General features: G+C 36.8%; 1 protein-coding gene and 1 long non-coding RNA gene across 10 annotated transcripts in view; one reads left to right on the top strand and one right to left on the bottom strand.

The window, feature by feature from the left end:
• Positions 1–24,617, bottom strand: part of ARHGAP15 (Rho GTPase activating protein 15) — a 638,999-nt gene that overhangs the window by 56,732 nt on the left and 557,650 nt on the right. For 5 of the 6 annotated variants that reach the window (XM_001157299.6, XM_063790436.1, XM_063790437.1 and 2 more), the window contains one exon: positions 8,139–8,244. In XM_001157299.6, coding sequence (XP_001157299.1) covers positions 8,139–8,244 — 106 coding nt within the window. Of the gene's footprint in view, positions 1–3,803; positions 6,109–8,138; positions 8,245–24,617 lie in introns of those variants that run through there. The other variant, XM_016949756.3, reaches the window with a different exon arrangement.
• The window catches only part of LOC104005193 (uncharacterized), a 269,037-nt gene that overhangs the window by 186,478 nt on the left and 57,942 nt on the right, over positions 1–24,617 (top strand). Inside the window, exons 1-2 of one of the 4 annotated variants that reach the window (XR_008546786.1) lie at positions 5,912–5,982; positions 6,304–6,383. The exons of the other annotated variants lie outside the window; for them this stretch is intronic. This is a non-coding gene — a long non-coding RNA (uncharacterized LOC104005193). Of the gene's footprint in view, positions 1–5,911; positions 5,983–6,303; positions 6,384–24,617 lie in introns of those variants that run through there. 4 annotated transcript variants of the gene reach the window in all.

Below are 24,617 nucleotides of genomic sequence, written 5' to 3'. Positions count from 1 at the left end.
GAGTGAGCGACAGTGCTTAGCCTACAGAAAGACTTTCAAGCTCCTTATCAGACTGTATGGTATTCTTCACAATTTAACTTGTTTACAACGTTAGAGGGTCATAATCTGCCACTGTTTATTCTCTTTATAATTCCTAATTCTCTAATCCTTCCAGAGGACTCACCATTTCTTTACCACATTGCAGTTCTCTTCCATGTTCTTGTACAGAGTATTCTCTCGCCCTATAGTAGGTCTGTTGTCTGCCAAGCCAACATCCTTAAAGATAGCTTGTTTCATGTCCTCTGAGGGGCATCCTTTGATTTTTCTAAGCTAAATTTCAGCTGCTGCCTAGAATTCTCCTAGCATTTTAGATACTGCATCATGTTTATTATAATTGTTTACTAATTTATCTGCCTCAGGAGACGATAAGATACCTGAGGGTAGGAATCCTCTTTATGCATTTAACATTGAGTTGAAGGGTCAGCAATTTTTTTCTGTGAAGGGTCAGATGGTAAATATTTTTGGCCTTGTGTACCTTGTTGTGACTTATTGTGACCTCTTGCCTTTGTAGCATGAAAGCAGCCATAGGCAAAACATAAACAAATAGATGTGTGTTTCAATAAAACTTTATTGACAAAAACAGGAGGCAGGCTGAGTGTGGCCTGTGGGCCACACTTTTCCAACCCCTGATTTTGTTCAGGCCTGGAATGTAGCAGGCACTCATTTGAGACTTCCTGAAGGAATGTGTAGGTAGAATTTTACAGTTACCAAACATTTTCACAAATATGAATTTATTTGACTTAATTCACACCTGAACAAAAGGGACGGTTACAGACTTTGAAAGATTTTCTCAATGTTGTACAGTTTCTAAGGGCTGAGAATGGGGCCTGAGACTATGTCTTCTGATTCCAAATTCTTTCCATTAGGTTAAAGGCCAAGATTCATAGTAGAGAAGGGTGGGGCAACTTAAAAATTTTACCTCTCATGAGGGAAATACCCTCATACAGTTGGCCATCACTTAACAAGAGAGACAACAATGATAGATGCGATGGTAGCAACTTCAGGTTTTGTTGTTTCCTATTTTTCAGTGGTGAATGTTACCATTCAAATGTTAAATGTAAAGATCTAAAGTAATAATTTCACTCCCGTCTTAAAACCTTATCTCCCACAGCCTTCCTCTAGAACGAGGAGGCACTGCTGGAAGGATCACTGAACCTTAGTCCTCAGCTCACAAACCTTATAAATCCCATGCCAAGATGTCTCCTAAGTAGATGACATTTTAATGATTACTATGGGGAGTTGGGAACTATTGCTTCACCCTCGCGATCAGAGTAATTAATTTTCTTAACTACCAGGCCAAATTCTGCCATGGGAGTCCAGTTGAGAAATTTCAGGCCCATAGGAAGTACATTAGCTCTTTAAAGTGATCAGGGTGCCATTTCAAACACAAAAGCAAAGGAGCTATGAAGCTTCTGGCTTATTTCAAACAACTCACAACCCCTGTCCCACAGGAAAAGAGAAAAAAAAAGAAAAGAAGAGAGAGAGTAAAAGAAAATAATAATTTGCACAGGTTCCTCATTTTCCAGTAAAAATATCCATGTCTGCAAGTCTTTGGATATCAGGTATTGTGGTTGGGTGAAAGACCAAAGTGTACAGAAAAAGAATGGAGTGCCAGAAGGCAGCACAGAAAAACATAACGTGCTCAAAAGCACAGCAGAGCTGAGCATTCAGAGGCCTGGATGGGAGGCAGAGAGCGTCACCAGCATGGCCCCTGACGACCAGAGAGAAGGGTGATGGCTGTGGGCTTTGAAGTCCATTCTTTAAGCATATCTAATTTCTCCCCACCAAAACATCAGAAATACCTACAGTGTCATTTTAAAGACAGGGTGGACGAATTATTTTGTCTCCATTGTTTTCTGATACAACCCTTATATTTCTAGGTCATTATCATTTAAGTTGCCTCTGACATGCTTTTGTAGAATATTTTATTTAATATCCATGAAGACCACAGAGAAGCTTTAAATATTGGTTTACTTTCACAAAATAGCCCCAGCTCAACAGTTTCTACTTTCAACGAGGCATTCAATTGGCATTAGTCCATGAGATTTGTCTATTCAGCCGTATCATTTTTTCACCTTGGAATTCTATGAACAGCTGGACAACTTCCTTAGAGTCAATGCAAAAGGGAAGATTTTAACTTTCCTTTCAACCTATTTTACAAAGTGCAAGTCTCCTACAATAATGTTTATTTGCACCTAAAATCTGCAGCAAATATATTCTTCCAAAGCTATTTTTAAAAATCAACAAATAACATTACTTCCTAAGTCATTATTAAAAGTTGCCCATTTCTAAGACATTTTTATTTTCTCTGAGTAATGTGTGCATGCATAATGTGTACATAAAAGTTCTTTTGAGTCCTTACACCCCCCTCACAAATTTGAGATTGTTTTGGCTTGCCAAATGCATGCCACAAAGGAAATCTGGTCAACTAGTTAAATTTAGCTCTGTGGAAAGACTTTATTTATTTTCTAAATCTTCCATAATTATGTATTATTTTTATCATGGAAATGAAAATACGGAAAAAGACTTCAGCAATATCTAGAATATACTAATAGTCATGACAACAAAAGTTCTAGTACTTCCAAAGGGCAGCACCAGGCCTAGGTGGATATGTAGTTGATAAGATTCCAGGTGAATATGTAGTTGATAAGATTCTAGGTGGATATGTAGGTGATAAGATTCTAGGAGTGTTTATATTGGTGACTGGGACACAGAGTATGGCCCTGCTGGCTTCAAAAATCTCTTACTTATCAGGCTTTCATAAAGCTGGTGTTCTGTTTGTCTTGGCAGGAAATTCTGATCATGAAAATCACTCTGAGAAGTTATACAACAAAGCAAGGGAACTAGAAGTCTCTTAGGGAGACTCTTCTAACAGAGGAGGCTCTTCATAAGAGGCATAGAGAGACCTGTGCCTATTTCCAATTTCCTTATGCCTGCCCCAAAGGCCGGCAGACTAGATGATCACATTAGCAAACTATCACTTGGAGGGTGAAAAGAGTTGGAACTAAGACCAGGGGACAATATGCCAGCCAGGCTGACAGGGTGTCTGAGACAGAAAAGAGTGGGGATTGGGTATGAGAATGGGGGTGTGATGTAGCTTGTCAAACATGTGAAATAGTCTCACTGGGACTCTGGGAAACTGGCTGAGTCAGGACAGTGAGGAAACTCAAGTTTTGGAAAAAGATCCTGAGATGGGATAAAGACTTTTCTGGAAATCATGAAATTTAGCAGTAATTTAGCCTGCACTGCCTTGGTAATTCTTGCTATATTTATTTCATTAATAATTATATTACCCTCACTATAAAATACTGTAATAATAATACATGTAATATAATACATGTAAAAAAATACATTGATGTAAAATGTTTATTTAGTACTTATGTGCTAAGTACTATGCAAGACTCTTCAAAAGCATTATTCATATACTTCTCACTACAGAAATAAGTTCTTTTATAATCTCCCTTTGACAGATGACAAAATGGAAGCTTAGAGTTGAATGAATTGGCCAAGGTTATACCTCCAGTAAGTGGCAGAGCCAAGACTTGCATTCAGATCAGCCTAACTCCAAAGCCTGGTTTCTTTGTTCCCTTAACTTCAATGTCTCCTCCTATACCATTATTAGGGGGTAAAAAGAAACACAGGAACGAAACTCTCACAATCCAACAACTCAAATATCAACATTTTAGTAAATATTTTTATAGTCTTTTCTACATTCACAACTTTCCCCCCATATTTATAATTATGCTCTCTTTGAGTATGCAAAAGACTGTATCTCTGATTTTATTTAACATTTAACACAGCATTTCTCCAAGTTGAAGCAGAAAGAAAATAAAAACCATGAACTACACTTTACTAAGGCAATATGATGTATCCTGTTCTACATAACCCTCCCCTATCACTGAACACTTACATTGTTTCCAAATGTTCACTGTTGCAAACAGTGCTACCATGGACAATTTTATCTGCATAAACTTTTCTCCTCTATGTGACTGGTTTTAAAGGTATGAAACTTTGAAAAGTCTGCATTCTCGAGATACATTGCATATACGGGTTTTCCGATATGTTGGCTGTCCATCCCAACCAGCAGCATATAGAGGCCTTGATTAATACACACCTGCCAAAATCGGATTCATCCTATTTCATTAGTTTGCTACAACCTCATCATCATCTTTCCCATGTCTGTTTTTGGAAAACAGAGAAAAGAGCACCCTTCTAAACAATATCTCATTTTGCTTTTAAAAATAATGCTATCAGGGGGACTATTTTCATAAGAACTTATCATTGAAATCTCAGATGTATCTCTATGGCTGACTGGATATGGGAGACAAATGAAAACTGTGTGGACTTTTCCTTTGAAAAATCTCAAGATTTTGGCCATTACTTTCCTTTTGACATCCATCACTCCAATCCAATTGCAACTCCCCTGGGACCTCCTGGGTTCTCTCCTCTTTCTACCTCTTTCATCCTATACTCTGCTGTCAGATGACTCTTACATTAACACTGAGCACATCATGCAATTTTCTGGTTCATAAAAGGTTAATGATTCCCTAGTTATTATTTAACCCCTTTACTGGCTCTCAACCACCAGCTACTATCCATCAGCAAGTAAACCATCTTGCTAGGTCCTCCTTCCCACTAACTTCATCTTCACTCTGCCTCTCTGCCTTTCCAAAGAAGCAGGCTATAGGAAAATGCATTTGACACTTGTATTTTATAGAGACAGTTTTGCCACTTATATGATGATTCAGAAGGTACCAGAGGACCTTCCAGGGCCTATCACTGTAATGTCAATTTGTGAAAATGGCTATTAATAAAGGTTTCTGGCTGACGGGATCTTGAGATGATAGCTTATTCCGAATTCCTGGTCTTAAGCTATGATAGCAGATGCATAGAACTTGACCCTGAGTTTGATTAAGAATGAAGACTCTGGACTCTGAGACTAGTCAGCCTGTGCAGCCATTGTGCAACCTTATGCTTAATATAATCACAATCCTTTAAAAATTCTGGCTTTTGTGGATAGGATTTGCATTTACCTTCTAGTCCAACTGTGCTGCATTAAGCTTTCCCAGTTGATAGCTGATCTGCTTTGAGGAGTGCATTTAACTCAGAGCTCTGCAAAAATGGAGTGCTTTTCTGTTGACTGTAGAGTACGTAGGTCAAGTGGAATTTTTGGCACTTCATTACATTCCCTGACCCTCACTAAACAAACTTCAAAATATATATATTTGCAACAATTTGGAATAAACACTACATACAAGGGTTGACGATAGATTTTCTGAAGAACTACCAAATGCATCAAGACTAAGGAAAACATTCTAATGATTCTTTCAAACACGAATATATTTAAATTCCTGTTAAACAGTCTTCTTATTTAGTCTTCTCAGGCTTTGATGACACGCCACGATTGGCTGTTTATCAAAAACTTAGCAAAAAAATGCTTAACAAGATATAATTGTGTGCACACACTCGTGCATAATTAAACCCAGTTTATAAATTGGTACAGGGTGAAATATAGTCATACCACCCAAGAAAAGTTGGTGGCTAGCAAACAACACTTCTTCCCATGTATAATAATCAATCTTAAAATGTGAATACTGTGAAGTGATATAATAATCTGATCTTAAATCTTAATTTAAAACATCTATTTCCATCTCTGTTGAACTAAATGAAAGTTCTGACAAGATTAGGAAATTAACTGGGATGTAAAAAACAGGATCAGGCATTAATTGTTAAAACTGGGATTATGTGGCCTGGACATGGACGATCGTCATCCTTTGAAGGTTTTTAACTAGATAGATTCTCTTCTGTGTGTTTTATTTATTTTATTTGAAGGAGGATTTAGCTGACTCTTAGTTTCTTTATTTTATAGCTATTCCTTCAGTTGAAAAAAAAGGGAATAATTGGGACAGAGTAACGGATGTTTCTCAAGAACTTTAAGACAAGGTATTGCATAGCATTAAAGGGTATACTTTTCCATTTGTTTTATGACTTTGTCCAGTTAAAGTTACTGAGATAAGCACTCCAGTATTTACTTGTAACTTGAAACCGCTTTCATGGTGTGTCTGGATCCTAAGGGAAAAGAATTAACATTTGAGGAATGCTTACCTTGAGCCAGGCGTTTTATATGCATTATCTCATTTAATTCTCATAACCACAAGATATGGTTGATAGTATTTAATCCGATTTTACTTGCCTGAGATCATAATGGGAGTAAAGCATAGAGCAAGGATTTGACTCTAGGTCTCTCTTTCTATTTCTTTAAAGCCCAAGATCCTTTCACTAAACCGCATTGGATTTCTCACCGTAGCCAGTATGTGGGAGTGACAAGAAGGAACACTCTAATAGTAAGAGATTTTCTGAACTTTAAGATAAAGTTCCCCTTTTGAGAGTAAAATAAGACAGAAAATCATGAGTCAGATTAAAACATGTTCCCTAACGCAATGAACTGGTTTAGCAAGTTATGGACTGTGTATACCATGAAATACTATTGACATCATTAGAAAGAATAAGATAAGTCTGTTTAATGAAATAGAAGTCTGTATGTGAGTTACAAAATAGTTGTATAATAATATGTGCAATATGATGTACTTTAACATTAGAAGCAACCATACACACATATGTTTGCATGTGTTTAGGAACAGGTCAGGAAGGATACATACAAAAATGTTAGTTACTTCTGTTCAGCAGGCTAAGAGTGGTAGGCAGATTTCAGTTTTTAAATGTAAATGCATCACTGTTGCTTAATTTTGGGGGGTGCAATTGCATGTATTACATTCACAATGAAAAATCATGTAATGGATTAGTTGAATAATCTGTAGGAATGACTCATCCCAAATTATGAGTGATTGAGGTGTTTAAGGAGATTTAATCTCACAAAAGCAAAACTGCTCAATCTATTTGAACCTCTGTCAGGCTTCAATTTTACTATGCATATATCATGAAAGCTAAAACCTCATAACCTGCGTTGCACTCTGCCTTATCTGAAGAAGGTGTTAACAGAAGGCAAATGAGTAACAGTCATTTCAGACTTAACATGTCCAAAATAGAGCTCTCAAACCTGCTTTTCCTACTCAACTTGTTCCTCTCTGCAGTTTTACCCATCTCTGCGATACTATCGCTTCTTCACTTGCCCAAGTTGAAACCCAAAAGTTGCACACTTGATTTCTCCTTTCCTTTCCCAATGGTATCCCAACCAGCAGCAAGTCCAGCCTGATCCATCTCCACAATATCTCTACCCATTTCTCTCTGAGGGCTCCACTCAAGCCACCAATATCTCCTGCCTGGACTACTGTGGTTGTCTGCCATTAGGTCTTCCCTTCTTCACCTTTGCAATGCATTCTCCACTTAGCAGCCAGATCAATCTTTTACACTCCCTCAATTGTAGCATTCTTCAGTGGTTCTTCCTTGAATTTAGAATGGAATCCAAATCTCTCACTGTGGACCACAAGAACCTATGTGATCTGATGCTAGTGTGATACTTGGGACTTCAGCTCCTGATCCCATCTTGCCTCCACATTAGGGCCTAGCAGTTCGGGTTTAATTTCTGCTTTTCAAATACTTCCAGCTCTTACGGGCTTCTGGGGCTTTACATTTGCCTTTTTTTTTTTTTTTTTTCCTGGAAGACTCCTCTCTTAGCTATTTACATGGATAGCACCTTATCAATCTGAGCCAACATTTTACAGATGAGGAAATTGGTTGCAGAGGGTTTAAATAACTTATTTGTGGCCCCAGCACGTGGTACATGGTGGGGCTGAGTTTTGAATCCATGTCTGAATCATTTCATGTTCTTTCTATTATGTTAGATAACAAAGTCAAGATGACCCATCCCAGGGTCCAGGCGATGGTTCTGACAAGCAATCAGCAAACATATACTAGTTGAAAAGGCCTTGAAAAATAAGTTATTTCAGAAGTTTCTTTTGTAGATTGTCCTTCCTATCCCTAACACATTCTCCAACTTCTGCAGAAAGACCTAGTTCAGCTACAAGGGAAAATACGAGATGTACGCATTTGGAAACTCTTGCCTTAGAGATGTGAAATTCAATATTGCCCATTTAGGAAATGACTATAAAATGACACATCCAGAAATCCTTACAACTTACTTAGTTAGATGTCCAAAGAGGACTTTCATGGTGTCACGATTTGGCGGAGGGAGTTTTTGTACAAGAGATTTTACAGCTTCAATTCTTGTGGTGTTGTCTTGCTTTTCTGAAAAAAAAAAAAAATTAAAAAGGAAGGTTAGGGAAAAAACAAGATTTCATAGGTACAGGTACATGAGAAAATTTTCTTGACGAAATTTTGGACTGAGACTAGCAACTAAGAGTCCTAGTCAGTAGTCAAAGGGAATAGGTGGACTCAACCTGGTTATTAAGGAGTTTCTTTTTATTTTGACTCTGAATTTGACAGTGGCAGGCCTTCTGGGAGGCTGTGTATGAACTGATTAGCTTTTAGCCTTTGGACCTTTTCTCCTTTCTGCTTCTTTGAATGTAGATGGAATGGCTGTACTGTGAGATAATCTTAACATGAAAGCAACAACAATGTGACTTTGACATTATCTTCCTGATCTTAACATTTGGTTTTCTTAAATGTCCTGTTTTACAAGGTGTGGTAGGGTGAACAAGGGCCTTCCAAAGATGTCCGTGTCTGAATCCCTGGAATGTGTGACTATGTTACCTCACATGGCAAAAGGGACTTTGCAGATATGATCAGTTAGAGATTTTGAGATGGGGAGATTTTTCTGGATTATCTCAATGGGCCCAGTGGAATCACAAAGATCCTTATTAGGGAGAAACAGGAGAATGAGAGTCAGAAAAGGTGATATGACTTCTCATGTGACAACGGGAGCAGAAAAGAGAGGGTATGCGATGAGGGGCTGCTTTCTGAGGAATTGCCACAGTCTCCAAAAGCTGGGAAAGGCAAGGAGACAGAGACTCTAGGGATACCACAGGCCTACCAACCTCTTCAGTTTCAGTCTGAAACTGATTTCAGACTTGCACCCTCCAGGACTGTAAGAGAATAAGTTTGTGTTTTAAGTTTGTGTGAGTGTTAAGCAGCAATGGGAAACTAAACAAGGACATATAGTGTGATTTGATTACAAATATTCTATTGCTGCTTGATTTTGTAGAAGGAAAAATTGTTTTAAAAATTATTTCCATGTTATCCTTTTTCCCTTACACATTTTGTTTTTGCTTTAAAATAAAAGAGTGTAAAACAGAAAAAAAATTGAAATAGCATATTTCCTGGTCATACACATTTTATAAAATAGGAAGTTGTTCAAAACTGCATACCACGTTGATTTCTCTCATTTTGTTTTGTTTATAGATGGAAAAGTAAAAATTGATTTACTTAGTACACTAGGGAATTCATCTTTCCATAGTTTTAACCAGGGCCTTACCATCTAGAGGTATAATTATTTATTGAACTTAAACGCCTCATGCACTTTCCTTTCTATACTTTAACTTCTAGCACAGGGCTCTTGATGATTCTAAACAGGCCACAGCTGGAAAATAAGATATAAAAAAGACTAATATGTAAGGCAAACATCCACCCAATAACCATTCTCTTCTTCCTTAGCAAGACAATCCCACTGTTAAGAGGATGGTAATAGACCCAGCTGCCTTGGAGCTGGAGTGGCCATGGGACCAAGTCTGGCCAATGAGACTGAAGTGACAGTGTTGGTGAGGCCTTCTGGGAGAGCATGTATGAGCTGATTTAGCTTTTAGCCTTTGTACCTTTCCTCCTTTCTGTTTCTTTGAATGTAGATGGAGTGGCTGTACTAATCTGGAGAACTGAAGCTCTGTGGAGTGAAATACGCAGGTAGAAAGAGCTTTCTCGAATCTGTGGAGCAGTCATACCAGTCCTGCACTGTCTGCCTCTGGGTTTCTTTTGTATTTTTTGAGACAGGATCTTGCTCTACTGTGCAGCCTGGCGTGCAGTGGTGTGAACATGGCTTACTGCAGTCTCAACTCCTGGGCTCAAGCTATCCTCCTGCCTCAGCCTCCTGAGTAGCTAGGACCACGGGTGCATGCCACCATGCCCAGCTCATTTTATTTTTTGTAGAGAAAGGGTCTCCTTATGATGCCCAAGCAGGTCTTGAACTCCAGGGCTCAAGCAATCATTCTGCCTTGGCCTCCTTAAGTGCTGGGATTACAGGTATAAGCCACCACGCCTGGCCCACTGGGTTTCTTTGACATAAGAAAATAAGCCCTGTGTACTGAAGCCTTTGAGGATGGATCTCTGATACTAAGGCCAAATACAGTTCTTAATAATAAGATGTACTTACAAAAGTCCAATTCAATAGGTATATAAACTTTATGACAGTAGGATAAGAAAGAGTTAGTTTAGAAACTGGCAGTTTCTTTAATATGTTGTTGCAAAAGAATTTTTTTATAAGGAATTACAGGAAAATATCCTGCAGAAGATGGTATTTGGCTAAAGTGGGATGGGGGCCGTCTTCCTAGTAGAACTCTGCTTGGAAGCTTTTCTTTTTCCTTCTAAAACCACAAAGGCCTATAAATAATGCCTCCCACAGTCAAAGCTTTCAAAATTGCAGTTATTCTTAGAAGAGTTCCAACATAATATGGCTTGGACAACTGCAAAAAAAAGAAACAAAGGGGAGCGAGAAAGAGAAAAAAAAGAAAGTTGCAACATCATAGCCTATACCAGACCTCATCTTTTCTGCCAAATAGTAAAAAGCCCTCTTGGAGCTTAATGATGGTAAGAAAATGTGATGCTTCACAAGACCAACTGGGGCCTATGAAATGTCATAAACCAGAAAAAAAGTACAAGTTAATAAAGATGAGAGTGAAATTGGCATAGTATGCCCAGGTCAGAGCTATTGGGGATGCTCGAATGCTTTCTATCTAACCATTTGAAGCTAATACCACACAACCATAATTGTGTGTGTATATATGCGTGTGTATACACACACACACTCAAATATATATATATATATATTTTCATTCAAGAGGTGGATACATTCTGTACAGTTTGGCATGATTCCAGTACAGTTTACCTGAGGATCTGGTGAACTACTAGGTGCAAGCAATCAGTATGAAACTGGGAAGGGGATAAGAGGAGAGGAGAGAGGAGGAGAAGAGACCTTTCTAATTTCACTGAAGTCTCTGACTAAAGTAATAATCAGGTTAATGCCAGAGTCTCCAAAAAAGGGACCAGTTGACATTGAGGGCTACAGAAGTAGCAGCTATAAATTAAGCTTGACAGGCAAGAAGTGGGGAGTAGTCTTGTTGGTTCCAAGCAGCAAACTTTACTCATAGGGAACATGATCCAGTCAGGGTGGGGTTAGAAAAGATTGGCCGTTGCTTAATTAGAAAGAACTGATTTGCAAGGACACTTTCATGGTTTTTGGGCAGGAATTAAGACATAGTCAAGTCCATTAAGCTAACAGGTAAAATAATTGTGAGCTTTCTTAGAGTCAGCTCTCCCTCTCCTGTGTTCTGTTGCATTTAGAATATTCTACTTACACAACACTTCACATGGTATTTGTACTGCTTGAATGCTTGTTAAATTCCCCTATTAAATAGGGAATTTTCCTTTAAAGCTAGGCAATTTTTATGCTAGCATGTGGTGGGTTAAATGAATGAAAAAGGAATTAGTGAGTGAACTAATGAAAGTTGTGACCATGAACTGGAATATGTGGACCTTGGTTTGAATTCTGTAACAGCTTTTTATTAGCCGTGTGGTCTTGGAGAAGTTTCTTACTCTCTTTGAATAAGATCTAAAAGTGTAGTTTTGTTGAATAAACAAGATAGTATGTAATGTACCAAGCACAATTACAAGTAAAACAAAGTACTATATAAATGTTCACCTTCCCCTGCACCCCTCTCACCTCTTTTGAGGCCCAAGCCACTGGGTCTTGTTCACCTTTTAATCCCAGCAGTTAGCATACTATTTGGTTGCAGGGACATTCAAAATGTAGTTGCTAATTCATGAACTGAGTTGGTGCCAGTTGGTGAAAGTACAATTGCTATAGTAGCCCAACATTACACAACAACCTAAATACTTTGTGATAGGCTGAGAAATTGATGGTCTGATTGGTGAGCAGGTCAGTTATGTATAAGTATCCTTATGAAAAGTACATGTCGGTTTCCAAGTTTGCCTATAAGAAACATTCTACATGAAGAATATTTTATAGAAATATTTTTCTCTTTTTTTCCACTTTCACACATTCTTGGGGAATCAGACAATTGGATATTGGTGCATGCATATTTGTGGCCAAGTTATACTTAAGTGCTAAATGGGGAAGTGTACCATGGCTTAGAGAGAGCTGAAATATTAAGGAGGAACAATTTATTTTTCTTACAACATAATCAGAACAAAATCTTCTGAAAAGGTTATAGTAAAGCAGTGTTTTTTTTCATTCAAATCAATACCACACCCACTCTTCCATAGCTTGTAAAATCAGGAAATAACACAAACACTTCAAGTGGAGAAACATCTAAAAATACAATTGGATACATTAAAATCGAAATGACACCTTTTCAGATCTGGTTTATTGATGTGTCATATTAGGAATTGGAATCAGCATACATAATACAGGAGTGGTTAATGAGCTAAGATTCATACACAGCTTACTAAAGATGTGTCAACTGTCTTCAATTGATTCAGTGAGCATCTGAAAGACAGCATTTTCTATTAATATTTCTCCTTCAGCATATGTTTTTCTCATTATGAAGCGCTGAAGGTTCTGAGAAGACTTTGAGATATCACTAACTTTTTACATTATGACTGGTGGGAGGAGGAAGGAACTTTTTGTACTCGGAGAATTAGAGAATCTCTTAGGCAAACTGTATGTGAAGAGACTTATACAAAATCTTTCCAGAAGTAATGAACTCCATAATCCTTTCCCTCTTTCATTTGCATTTACTTCTGCCCTTATTCTATTATGATTTATTTTTGCCTCTATTCCATGAAATACCTCCGTTTTTGTTCTCCACCCATATCCAAATAGCCTCTTCGATCTCTAAGCTGTGAACCCACAATTGCACACACAACTTTTTATAGTGCTTCGTTTTTTTCCATCCAAAAGTGATTCTCAACTGTTTCTTACTAATACCCATTCCTCACCAACCTGCCCCCATCTTCTCAAACTACATCAAACTCATTGTTGTAAACAAGTTTCAAAAATGATTCCACGCTGTTCAGAGAAGTAACACCTACGTGATGTGAAATAGCCTTTAATGTTATGATAAGAATGCGGCTTTATAGTTTTGAGGGCACATTTTTCAAAATATGGTTTATGATAGTTACACTTGCATTCATCTGCATGAAATGTTGTTACTAAAGCACGTTTACAACCCAATGCCTTTTAGAAAAGAGATAAGATAAAGCTGTATATGATGATGGAAAAAGTTCTGTACAGTGAAGAACCTTGGATCCAATGTCCCTGGACACTTTTCTGTCCTTATCATCCATGCCTTTATTGTTCTTACAGCTTCATGTCAAATCACATTTAAAAATAAATTCTGCTTTGTTATATAGGTCCACTCAGAGGAAGAAAAGACCAGTTTATCCCAGTAATCAATGTATAGGGAGTAATATTCATCTCATTTGTCTACAGTTCTTAAAGGACAACTGTATTCCTTTGTTTTAAAGAGGTCAGTAGTACCACAGCTGTTCTGCTTCTGAAAGTTATTCTGAAATGTCTAATGCTCCCTGTATGAAAAACATGGTAGTCCCTATATGTCAGAGCTATATTTGGAAGAATAGCAGTTCTCTAGTTTCTATTCAATTTATAGTTTTTGTACTGTGGCCATTTCCGAATTTAGTTAGAGACTGTGCTTGCTTACAGGAGGAAGGAGTATCTCCAGAGATCATTTTATTTGTTTCAGCATGCCTTACAACTGGATACAAACCTCTGAGGATACACTTTTTAATGCCAAAACTTGAGTTGCCCATTGAGGAGTCATCTCAGGGATGACAACAATTGCTTGATAAATATCTTTGAGTAACTCATAGTTGCTTTAAGAGGAGATGCTCTGGGGGCAAATTCAAATCTCACAAATAGATACAAATATACACATGCTTCAAACTCACATTATAAATAAGAAAATCGGTATATCCAGTGACATACCACTTCTCAGGAATCTGGAAAAGACTGGGTTAGAATTTTTGCTATGCTGTATGATTTTGGGCAAGTTGCTTGAACTATTGATGCTTCTAGTTCTTTACTTGAAAATACAGAAAAATTATACATCTTATTGGATTTTTGTAGAATTAAATATTTCAGTGCACATAAATGTACACATAGTAAGTGATCACTTAAGTAAGTCCCCTGTAAGTCCTCTTCCCTTAAAACATATTTCTTTCTCATTGTCTTCTCTATCATCCCTGATACATAACTGCTCCTGGTTCAAGGTTGTTTCTGAAATCAAATGAAGTCATACTTTTACTATTTAGTATGCTTTCCTAAAAGTAGGAACAGGGTAAAGTATGTTGTAGCTTTGTAAATATATGGAATGCTGTCAGTTATCAGAGAATTTGGTTAAAATTCCTAAGTAGTTACAGTATATCATAAATAGAAGTGTCATTGCATCATAAACAAGGAAAAACCACCACCTTGAGTGTAGCCCGTAGTTGGCAATTTGCAATTTTTCAAGGTTCTGTGCCCTTCTCCCCAAACCCCAGAAAAGCCATATTTATATTTAATTAAAAGGAAGGCAATGTCAAATACATTGTAAGTTTGGCTTTTGATGTTGACAAACTGTGTCAAAACAGTTCAACCTGAGAAGAGAGGTACATTACTTGCAGGAAAGACCAAGCAGGAACTGAATCTATCTGACTCAAATAAGACATTTCTTTCTCTAGGGAGGATCACCTGAGAGTTGGAACTGATCACCTCTTTTCTACACCAGATTTCCTTGTATTCACAGTTTCTCCTTCCAGGAGATATTCATGTTTTGGCTGTTTTTTGAATAAACAAGCCCTCTTAGGAAGAATTTAAAAAATGGGAACAACTCTTTATAGTCAATAATTGTTAGTATCAAAAATTACTCTGGCCAATTAATTGGCATAAGTTTATGGATTTGTTAAATGAGGGAAGCTTCAACTCACTGGCCCCTTTAGCACTGTTTCCAGAACCATTTCTGGTCCTGGTCCCGAAGGAATTAGACCATGTACAGCATGCTGTTAGGAGGGGTGTTAAGAATGATCTTCTAAAGGGTAATCTCTGTTTCCTTCTACCTCTATCCCTGCTCTCTAGCCATAAATTATTAAAAATAAAGGTATAATTTCTTAAGAAATTATATATATATTATATATATATCTTATATATAAATAAGAAAACCCTATTTATTCAGGCCTGTGTGCAACCTGTGGCAGATACAAAGTTGGTTGCTATCTTTTCATTTTACAATCTGGAGGGGCAGATAAATTACAAAAGGTGTCATAATAGATGTTTAAATATAAGGCATGTCATTATGTAGGTGTCAGTGAAGTTTATGTCTTTCTTCTAACTGAAGGGGATCATCTAAGATAATTGTGAAACTCAGAAAGCTTCTGAGATTGTTACTCATTCCAAAATAACTCAGAAATGCAATTGATACAAATCAATGAGTGTAAAATTCTATTTAATCAATTTCTGGAAGTCTTCAAAATTATTATGCTTAACTTCTTGATACATTCACAAATACATTCAGGAAAGTAATAATATCTTTTCTTTCTCATGTGACTATCTATGTTATGATGCATTATGATCTCACATTGGGGCGAGTTTGGAAAATGTATTCAAGTCTTAGTCTTTAAGTAACTTTTTTTTTTTTTTGGTAAACAAGGTCTGTCCCTGTCACCCAGGCTGGAGTGCAGTGGCATGATCTCAGCTCACTGCAGCCTTCCAGGTTCAAGCAATTCTCCCACCTCAGCCTCCCAAGTAGCTGGGACTACAGGCACTCACTGCCATGCCTGGCTAATTTTTGTATTTTTTGTAGAGGTAGGGTTTCACCGTGTTGCCCAGTCTGATCTTGAACCCCTGGGCTCAAGCGATCCACCCTCCTCAGCCTTCCAAAGTGTTGGGATACAGACATGAGCCACCGTGTCCTGCTTAAGTAACTTTTAATAAAGGGGGTATTGCTTTGGTACAATCAATTTTAGGATGATAACATTTCCTCAGACTAACCAATCTGAAACCAGCTCTTAAACCAAACTTGCACTCCTCAGTTTTGTAGTGACGCCTCTATTTGTCTGAATTGGAGCGTAAGGCAGTGGCTGACACTCCAGCAGCAATCTTCACAGGAAAAGCATGATCCTATTGTCCTTCCTAGAATTTCTTGCTCTTCAAAGTAATTTTGGAGGTGTCATGGTGGCCAAGTACATTTCTGTAACCTACAAAGATACTAATTCATCCTTAGGCGATAGTCTGTGCTGAGAAAATAAAGCTCACTGGTTTATTTCTCTGAATTTCTCTAATTCAATTTTCCTGTGAAGATTTTCTTGAAACTATATTTATTAATTTATATCTGGTTTTACAACCTTTTTTTAATTAAAAAAAGTCTTTACTATTTTGAGTCATTTGAAATCTTTTTCATCATAAGCCAGTAATTCAAATACTCAACTAGCTATTTACATTAAGCATTATCTTTGTACATTTTCATAAGGGTGGAAATCCTACAAATACTTTTCAAGGTTTGAGGTTTTTAATGTGTGTCTTTCCATTGGTAGACCAATTAAATTGATAAGGGATTAGAAAACTCACTTGAAAACAACTAGGATCTATATCACAATTAAGAAAAATGTGAATTAAGAAACACTTTTCCTGTCTTTGGGTTAAAAATATTGTTTTTGAAGAAGGCATATTAAACTTTATCCTTAACCATTCATTTTGAACAAAAGACCTCTGAAGAGGAGATAATGGTTAGTATAGTAAACTGTCCAGCTAGTTCATCTGACATGGTCACATAGTGACGCTGAGAGCAGAGAGAGTTATTAATTAAACAAACATCAAAATCCTTTAAAAATAGGTTATAAAATAATTTTATGATTCAGCTTTTTAAATTGTGAGACTATTGTAAAAGAAGAAAAACAGGCAACATGTGGCAACTTTAGTCAGCATTTCTGAACTGGGAATGATAAACACCTCTGCCTGGCTCTGGCATTTATCAGGACTGAGATATTATTACCACATAGAGAGTCACAGCATGGTTACTGTTATCATCGGAAAAAAGAGCCAGCTAATCTTAATGGTTTGTAAAGCCGTTACCTGCACTGGTCTGACATTTATCATGATCATTTTACCACATGGGTCCTACATAGCAAAGGTCTTTTATCTGGAAGGGACATCACTATGAATTATTATTTGCAGCTAGGTAGAAAATTGTATGTTGTAGATACCTTTTCTCATTATAAATCACATAGTCACATTTCACCATTTCCCCCAGAAAGCTGCTGAGCCTAGATTTTTGCCACAGCTTGTATTCTTCTCCCCCACCCCTTTCTTTTTATAGTTTCTTGAAAATATTAGCCATTTTTAAATTCACACCTTTAATTTTTGAAGTACCACATATATGGTAGATGTAAATGTGAACATTCTTTCATTATAGTTAAGAAACTTTCCTGCACATTCTGTATAAAGCCTGCACAGTACTTTAGAAACTGAAGTTGAAAAACTGTCTACTTAAAAAAAATAATTATTCTCTCTTCTGACATGGTGTCCAGACTTTCTCTGTTCTTGACCTTGTCAATAGACTATTTACCAGTAGATCAGACAAAATTTCTTATGCTTGATTTGAAATACTCAAAACAGCCCATTCCAAGCCTGAAATCCTTAGCTTGGAAATATGTTCTTATAAGAAGTAAACCAGTTTTATTTTGCTAGTGAGTTCTTTCAGACTGTTAGTAAGTTATAATGGAGTAGAAGATTCCTCCAACAAATTTCTTTTATGAGATGCTTGGATTCTATCCCTAACTATCAACGTCCTAATGACATACATTAATACATAGTATGGAAGAAATAAAGATATTAAAAGGTCTGATGTTTTAAAACCATGAGTTCAAGTCAGTAAAATGAAATGCATTAATTTGACAATGGAAAATTACAGTGCAAAGCCCAAGTTGTTTACCATGAAGAAAAAATGAACAAATCCTCTCTTTTAAAAAGATTGAGACAACTAATCTTCTGAAAAAGATATTTATATATTTTCTTCTTTCTCAAGTGTTCCATTAGGAATAAACAAGCCAGAAATTCTGTACTTTTATAATGAAGAGGGAGTAGAATTCTTTGCCATTTTTGCATTTAGAAAGAAATGTGCAAGAAGAATGTGACAATTTAAGCAAATCAAGATTGTTTCAAATGGATCACAAACGGGACTTTGTGGGATATTTTATACTAGCATGTGAAGCAAACAGTAAATTTGAAAAGAGGATTTTCTCAATGGTCTAGTTCTGATGTGTTTTCCCATTGCTTTGTGTGTTTAAAAGAGGTTTAGATGTGGTGTTTAATATTGCTTCGACTCTCTTGCAAATGAGTGCTGGAGAAATATTCGCACATGAAGGAACGCTGGTGTGCTGCATTGCTGACAGCAGCTGGGGGGATATGAATGAAGAAACCAGATTCCCGAGTCTGGATTTAGCAAGAATAAACACCTATCATTCCATTAAAAAAAACTATCACTTTAAATGCTTACAGGCATCCAAAGTAGACCCCTCTTCCTTTGAAGAAGTCCAATATTTTTCTCAAATGACTCCATTCTTGAAGGGGAAAAAAATATCAACTTTAACCTGAGGTGCAGTATCTTGCAGTGATGTGTGTTAGTCTGCCTACCTTGCAACATTTGGTTCCATATAATTTTTGGTATTATTACAAATTTCCTTCAAAGGAAACAGTTTCTGTTGCAGAGACTTGTGAAATATACTCACATAAATTTGGAGGCCAAGGGGAGGAGGTCATTTGTGAAATTAACCTGTACTTCCGTTGCTCAAAAGGAGTTGCACACAATTTGGTGCAGTCTTCTAAAATTTCATTGTAAAATGGTGGCCTAATATTCCAACATACTGCTTCACCCATCAAACGAAGGGCTACACTGGTTTAAAACAAACAAAAATAACAAGCAACAAACAACTCCTTCATTCTTTTTCATTTCAGAATGACTCTTTGGTTCTAGTTTTACACCCTCTTGCCATTATTGTCACCCAAATACTGTAACCTGGGAGCATTTACAATAATTAGCGAGGGGCTTTGCTGCCTTGGGTTTCCTCCTTTTCTGGGGAACTGGGTGAATTGTTGAGTGCTAATGAAAGTCGGAGACTTCTAGCTGTAGTTGAGCCAGGCACAGTGCAGGCAGACGCTTTAAGCTTCCCACTGTGCGGCAGTGCAAGCTTCCCCGCTGTTATGTTTACCATAGTTTTAATGTCTGTGAAAAAATTCCTGATGCAACCAAATTATGTTATGCCCTTTTATTTATCTAACCCTACCCTCCCTGCCCCCCTGCCCCAATTTAGCAGATTATTGTTGCCCCTGCCTATTACAGAAAGCTCCTCCTCAACTTTGTGACCATCTTACTACTTCAATTCTTACCATGAGAGTCTAGCTGCTTTGCAGCCTTGCTTGCAAAACCTATCCAGAAGTTTCAGGCGGATTACACACACACCCTGCTCTACTTCTGTCACCTAACAACAGATATCCTCTTTTGCACTGCATTTTAATTTCATCGGAGGTAATATTAAAACACCAAATTCCATCATCTGGCATTGGCAATAATAGCTTAAAATTCAAATGTACTTGGTGAAGTGCACTATGTCTTTAAAAAAAAACCTATTGAAAGACCTCAAACTCTCCCTGCCAACTAAGAAGAAAACAGCCAATCTGCAATGGGAGTTGTCCTTTTCTTAAAAATGGTTATCACAAAGAAAATGACCATTCCATTATATTGTAAATTGATGAATTCACCAAGTGTGATGTACAGTGAAATTATTAATGAATATTCATACAACACTTTCAATCCATTAATAAGCCTTAAGACAATGAGGATGCAACTCATTCCCATTTAGATAATGTGTTGGGGGGAGTGAAATTAATAGCAGAAACAGTACTTGAAAAAGTTGAACTTCCATGTATCAAACTCCAGGTGCCAGTTTGAGGAGAATAACCAATAATAGCCATTTTTTACATATTTGATGGGACTGATTATGCAATGTGCAACTCTAAATGGCTTATAGCACATTGTAGCATGGTTCCATCCCATTGGCTACAGTAGGGTGCAGGCAGATGGATGACAGTGACAGGGAGAGAAGTGCTTTTGCTTAGCCGTGCGTTAAGATGCCATCCAGAAGCTCTGTGCACTGCAGACACTTCATTAGGATGCCAGGATAATGGTAAACTACCACTCAGAGTGACACCCCATTTCCTGCTTACTGAGCGCTCCAACCTCGGCAGATGTCAACAATCTCACAGTGCTACAGAGCAGACCTAACTTTCCAGCCACTTTGACTCCAATTTTTTCCTCCTAACAGTGCCATACATTATGTGCAATATGTAATGGCAAACACCTCACTGAAAACAAAATCTGCACAATTCGTTATGACCAGAGTGCTTCATTTTTTTTTCCTTCTTTTAAAAGATGAGGGACTGTGAGTTGGGCAAGAGAGTACGTCCGTCCGCTGTCCTAACCTCAACATTTCTTGTTATAATTTCATTTGCTAATCAGTTCAAAGTGTTAATTGTGTGATGAACTCTGATTAATAGCAGTTAAACTCTGATCACGGGGGATATGACTGCTTCTTTTAATTAATGTCCGTTCCAAAGGTAAGAGCTTTTGGAATTCTTTTGTTAAAGACTTGAGACTCAGTTTTGGTATGGTTTTTAGCTGTCTGCCAAAAAAAGGCTGACTTGAGCATCTGGATGGTATTTTCTCTGCAAATGTATAACTTGAGACCATTCGCACACCTCCTTACCAGCAAGTCAAGCCAAGAGAAACTTTTTTTTCTATGATGTAAAATCCAAAATTCTTTTTATAAAGAACCAAGGTGTGGTTTAGATAGTGAAAAAAAATTTCCCCAAATGGAAAAAATAATACTCTGAAATCTATCATTACAATGAAATGATTGATTTACATTTTGTAACTCTAAGCATCTTCTTAGAAGCTCAAAGGCCCTTGTAAATGGCAGGACTAAAAATAAACATTCCCCTCTGGGGCCCGTTATCATTTCCAGGTAAAGACGCAACTGTAAAGAAGTAGCCATAGGCAGAGGTCACACCCCAAGGAAGAATTTGATTGCAAACTTTCAGTGTGATGCCCTCTGCAAAGAGCTGATGCAAATCATGACTTTTGGTTTTAAATGGCATCTGGTTGGCAACACCTAACCACCTCTTGAAACTTGTCACTAAATTTGCTTCAAAGCAAAGAAAATATAATAGAATTCTTATAATAATTTAAACAGGGACTGAGAGTAACATAGTGACAAAAATTTAAGAATAACTTACTCGAAGACATGTTGGTCTTAATTGGAAAGTGCCAGTGGTACATGAGCTATTGAAGTACTGAACCAGAGAGTCTGCCTTCCTGAAAGCAGATAGAAGCATCCTTATATTTCTTCAAGTGTCTGATTTTTAGAATCAAAGCCTCCAGGCCTATGCCAACCAAAAAACTGGGCAGCTTTTTCCTACACAGTTAATGCTGTTTAGAAGTAGTGTGAATGCTTCCCTTCTGCCCCTTCTCACCAGTCGCCTTCCTTTCTAAGCTACACATCAAGACTTCTCTTCATACTGGGATCATTTAAAGATAGCAATTTCCATGAAGTATAACTGAGGATATTGTAGGTAGAAGGCAGAAGGAAAGTCCTGATAATGGCACATATCCCCATAGGAATTGTGTAGTCCCATATGTAAAACATAAAGGGAAGAAAGGGTGGAGACTGGCAAAATTCTTTAGGAAGAAATTCTTGGAATTCTAATGCTTTATGCACTTTATCTTTTAGAGTGCCACAGAGTCAAGGAATTAGGGTGGGAGAAAATTCGATGTCAGGATACTAGTGCCTTAAGAGAACAAGTATGCTAGATAAGAATTAATGTAAGAGCTGTGATTATCAATTTGCCATTTGAGTATAGCTTCAAGACAAAATGCTAAGGCTGGAGCTGAAGCAGAGGGTAAAAATCAGTGTGCATAGAATGTTGCATACATTTCTACCTTTTGAGATGAGTAAACATAACAAAATTTCCAACAACGTTTGACCTATGAAAGAACTCAGAGAACAATGCTCGTAAAAAGCTTAGAACTCTTACAGTAACTGCTAGACAATTAAGAAGCTACTTAGTATCTGTAATAAAATTTGACACAGGGAGTGGAATGAGAAGGATCAGCAAGCCATAGGAGAGGACAGGGAAGATGAAAAGATCACTAGAATAAGATGACAATTATATAGATGATTTGAGGAAGGACAGTGTGAAAACTAAAAATGCAAAACAAAATTAAATTTTGCACTGAAGTTCAAATTGTTACTCCAGAAAAATTAGGTTTGTGATACGGATGACAAACCAGAGAAGTTTTCCCAGAATATGGAGACATAAAAAATGATGAGAAAGAAGACTGGAAGTCAAAGAATGAACAGATTATCTACAGCTTATAAGTATACTTGAGGAAGAAACCAGAACATTTGAAAAATATGCAAGTCAAGCACAAAATTAAGAAAACTCCTGTGAGTTAAAAAACTACCTCAGTATTGAAAATGACAGTGAGGTTCTAAGAAAATATTATCGAGGTGGTATACTATCTTGATATATTCTGGCAAAACTTTCAAATGGCAAGGATAGAGCATCATTCTACAAATATTCAGAGAAAAAGAAGACTAAAAAAATAAACATTTAGGCTTTCCTAACACTTTTCTCACTAAATCCTAAAAGAAAACAAGGCAGTATCTTTTGAATTTATAGGAAAGAAATTGTGGCCCTCAAATTGTGTGCATACTCAAAATTGTCTTTTGCATGTTAAAATAACAAAGGCATTCTCATGTATGCAAAGATTTATAATAGGACAGCTTTCTTGAAAAGTTTACTTTGAAGCCTTATGTAATTCTACTAAGTGATGAATCAAAATTTACAACTCAAGAATAGAGACACTGTAAACAAAACTAAGCATCTTCTTTACTTAATTTGGATCTAAAACTCCAAAGGCCTCCTTGGATTACTTCTCTCTGGCTTCCACTTAGCTCTTGGTGACAGGAAATGCCTTTCTTGTGGTCCACCCTTGATGGTTCAGGTGAAAGCTCTGGGGGCATTTGATGATTATTTAAAACAATGACTGGTGCTGTTCATTCTGGAGTTTGCTAGAAAACAACATTGGAACATTGCTCTGGAGAGATACTAAACAAGTTTTTTATTCCTCTCAAAAATATCAAAGCTGCAGAGAGTGGCATAATGTTTACTTCTCTTCGTAGGAATACTTGGTAAACCTGCTTTGTATCTATAATAATGGTATTGAAAAAACTGAGTGGAGGGCTATTAAAGTGATAAAAACTAAAAAATCAAGCAATTAGGTATTACATATGAATTTTCCTATGTTACACATGTTTTAAAATTAAGCAGGCTAGGATAAAACAAATGCAGAATGAACATGTCAAAGGAAATAGCCCCAAAACATGGTTATTGTTAGAGTAATTTTTCTTTTCACTTTTCTGTAAATTTCAAGTTAACTTCAATAAATATTTATTATTTTTTAATCTGTAAAAAGAAGCAATTTAAAAATAATTTTGTACAATTGTTCAGATACCATATAATTTTGCTAAGCAGTTAATTAAAAAGACTGGTAGGAATATACCAAAATATTAACTGTGATAAGTTATGCTTAAATAATAGGAGTATGGATTCTTTTTTCATTTTTAAAATTTATTTTCCACATTTTCAATAATGAGTTTGTGTTATTTTGATAATAAAAGTAATTCTCTGTGTTGGTAAAATGATAACGTTTAGTTTGGTCTATGCCAAAAGAAAGATAAACTATTTGCACAGATCAAATCACTTCAGGGAAAATTGTGTGCTAGACTTTCCTCTAGGTATTTCTGTTGCAGTTAACCTTTTATTTAGTGAATATATTCTAGAATCAAGAAAGCAAAGTCTGAGTTTGCCACTATCTTCTCCTGGGTGAAGTTATTGGGCGTAGGGGCACTTGCAGAGAGAGTACAGAAGATATAAAATGCCTTTAGACTATATATTTGCAGTCTGAAGGAGGACTAATGGACCCTGCAGTGCCATGTATGTAAATATATTCTAGTTTCATATTCTAATTTCTGGCTCTTCCTCAATCAAATCCTTTCTTAGGGAATTGTATTGCTTATTGGACTGAGCCTCCAAAGAGTGGAAAATAAAACCTATACACATAACACTAGTTCATGGATGAGAAGTCACAGTAACATTTCTAAGTAAGAAAATAGTCAGCTGTTCATTTCAAAATATTTGTATTGAAACACACATTTTTTCTCATACCTGAGCCTTTAAGCCATATCAATCCCTCTTTTCTTTAAGAAAAATAGGTCTGTTAAAGTTTTCTCTACTTGCAGAGAAAAGTAGAGAAATAAGATAGTTACCCAGCTGATTCATATCCCTAAACTTTAATTTTGCCTCAATTGTTCTACAAGTATTA

Source organism: Pan troglodytes, chromosome 13, assembly GCF_028858775.2.
Source record: "Pan troglodytes isolate AG18354 chromosome 13, NHGRI_mPanTro3-v2.0_pri, whole genome shotgun sequence".
In the NCBI taxonomy this organism is placed as follows: Eukaryota; Metazoa; Chordata; class Mammalia; order Primates; family Hominidae; genus Pan; species Pan troglodytes.
Note: the sequence above shows the minus strand (reverse complement) of the source record. Positions and strands in the feature narration are given on the sequence as shown.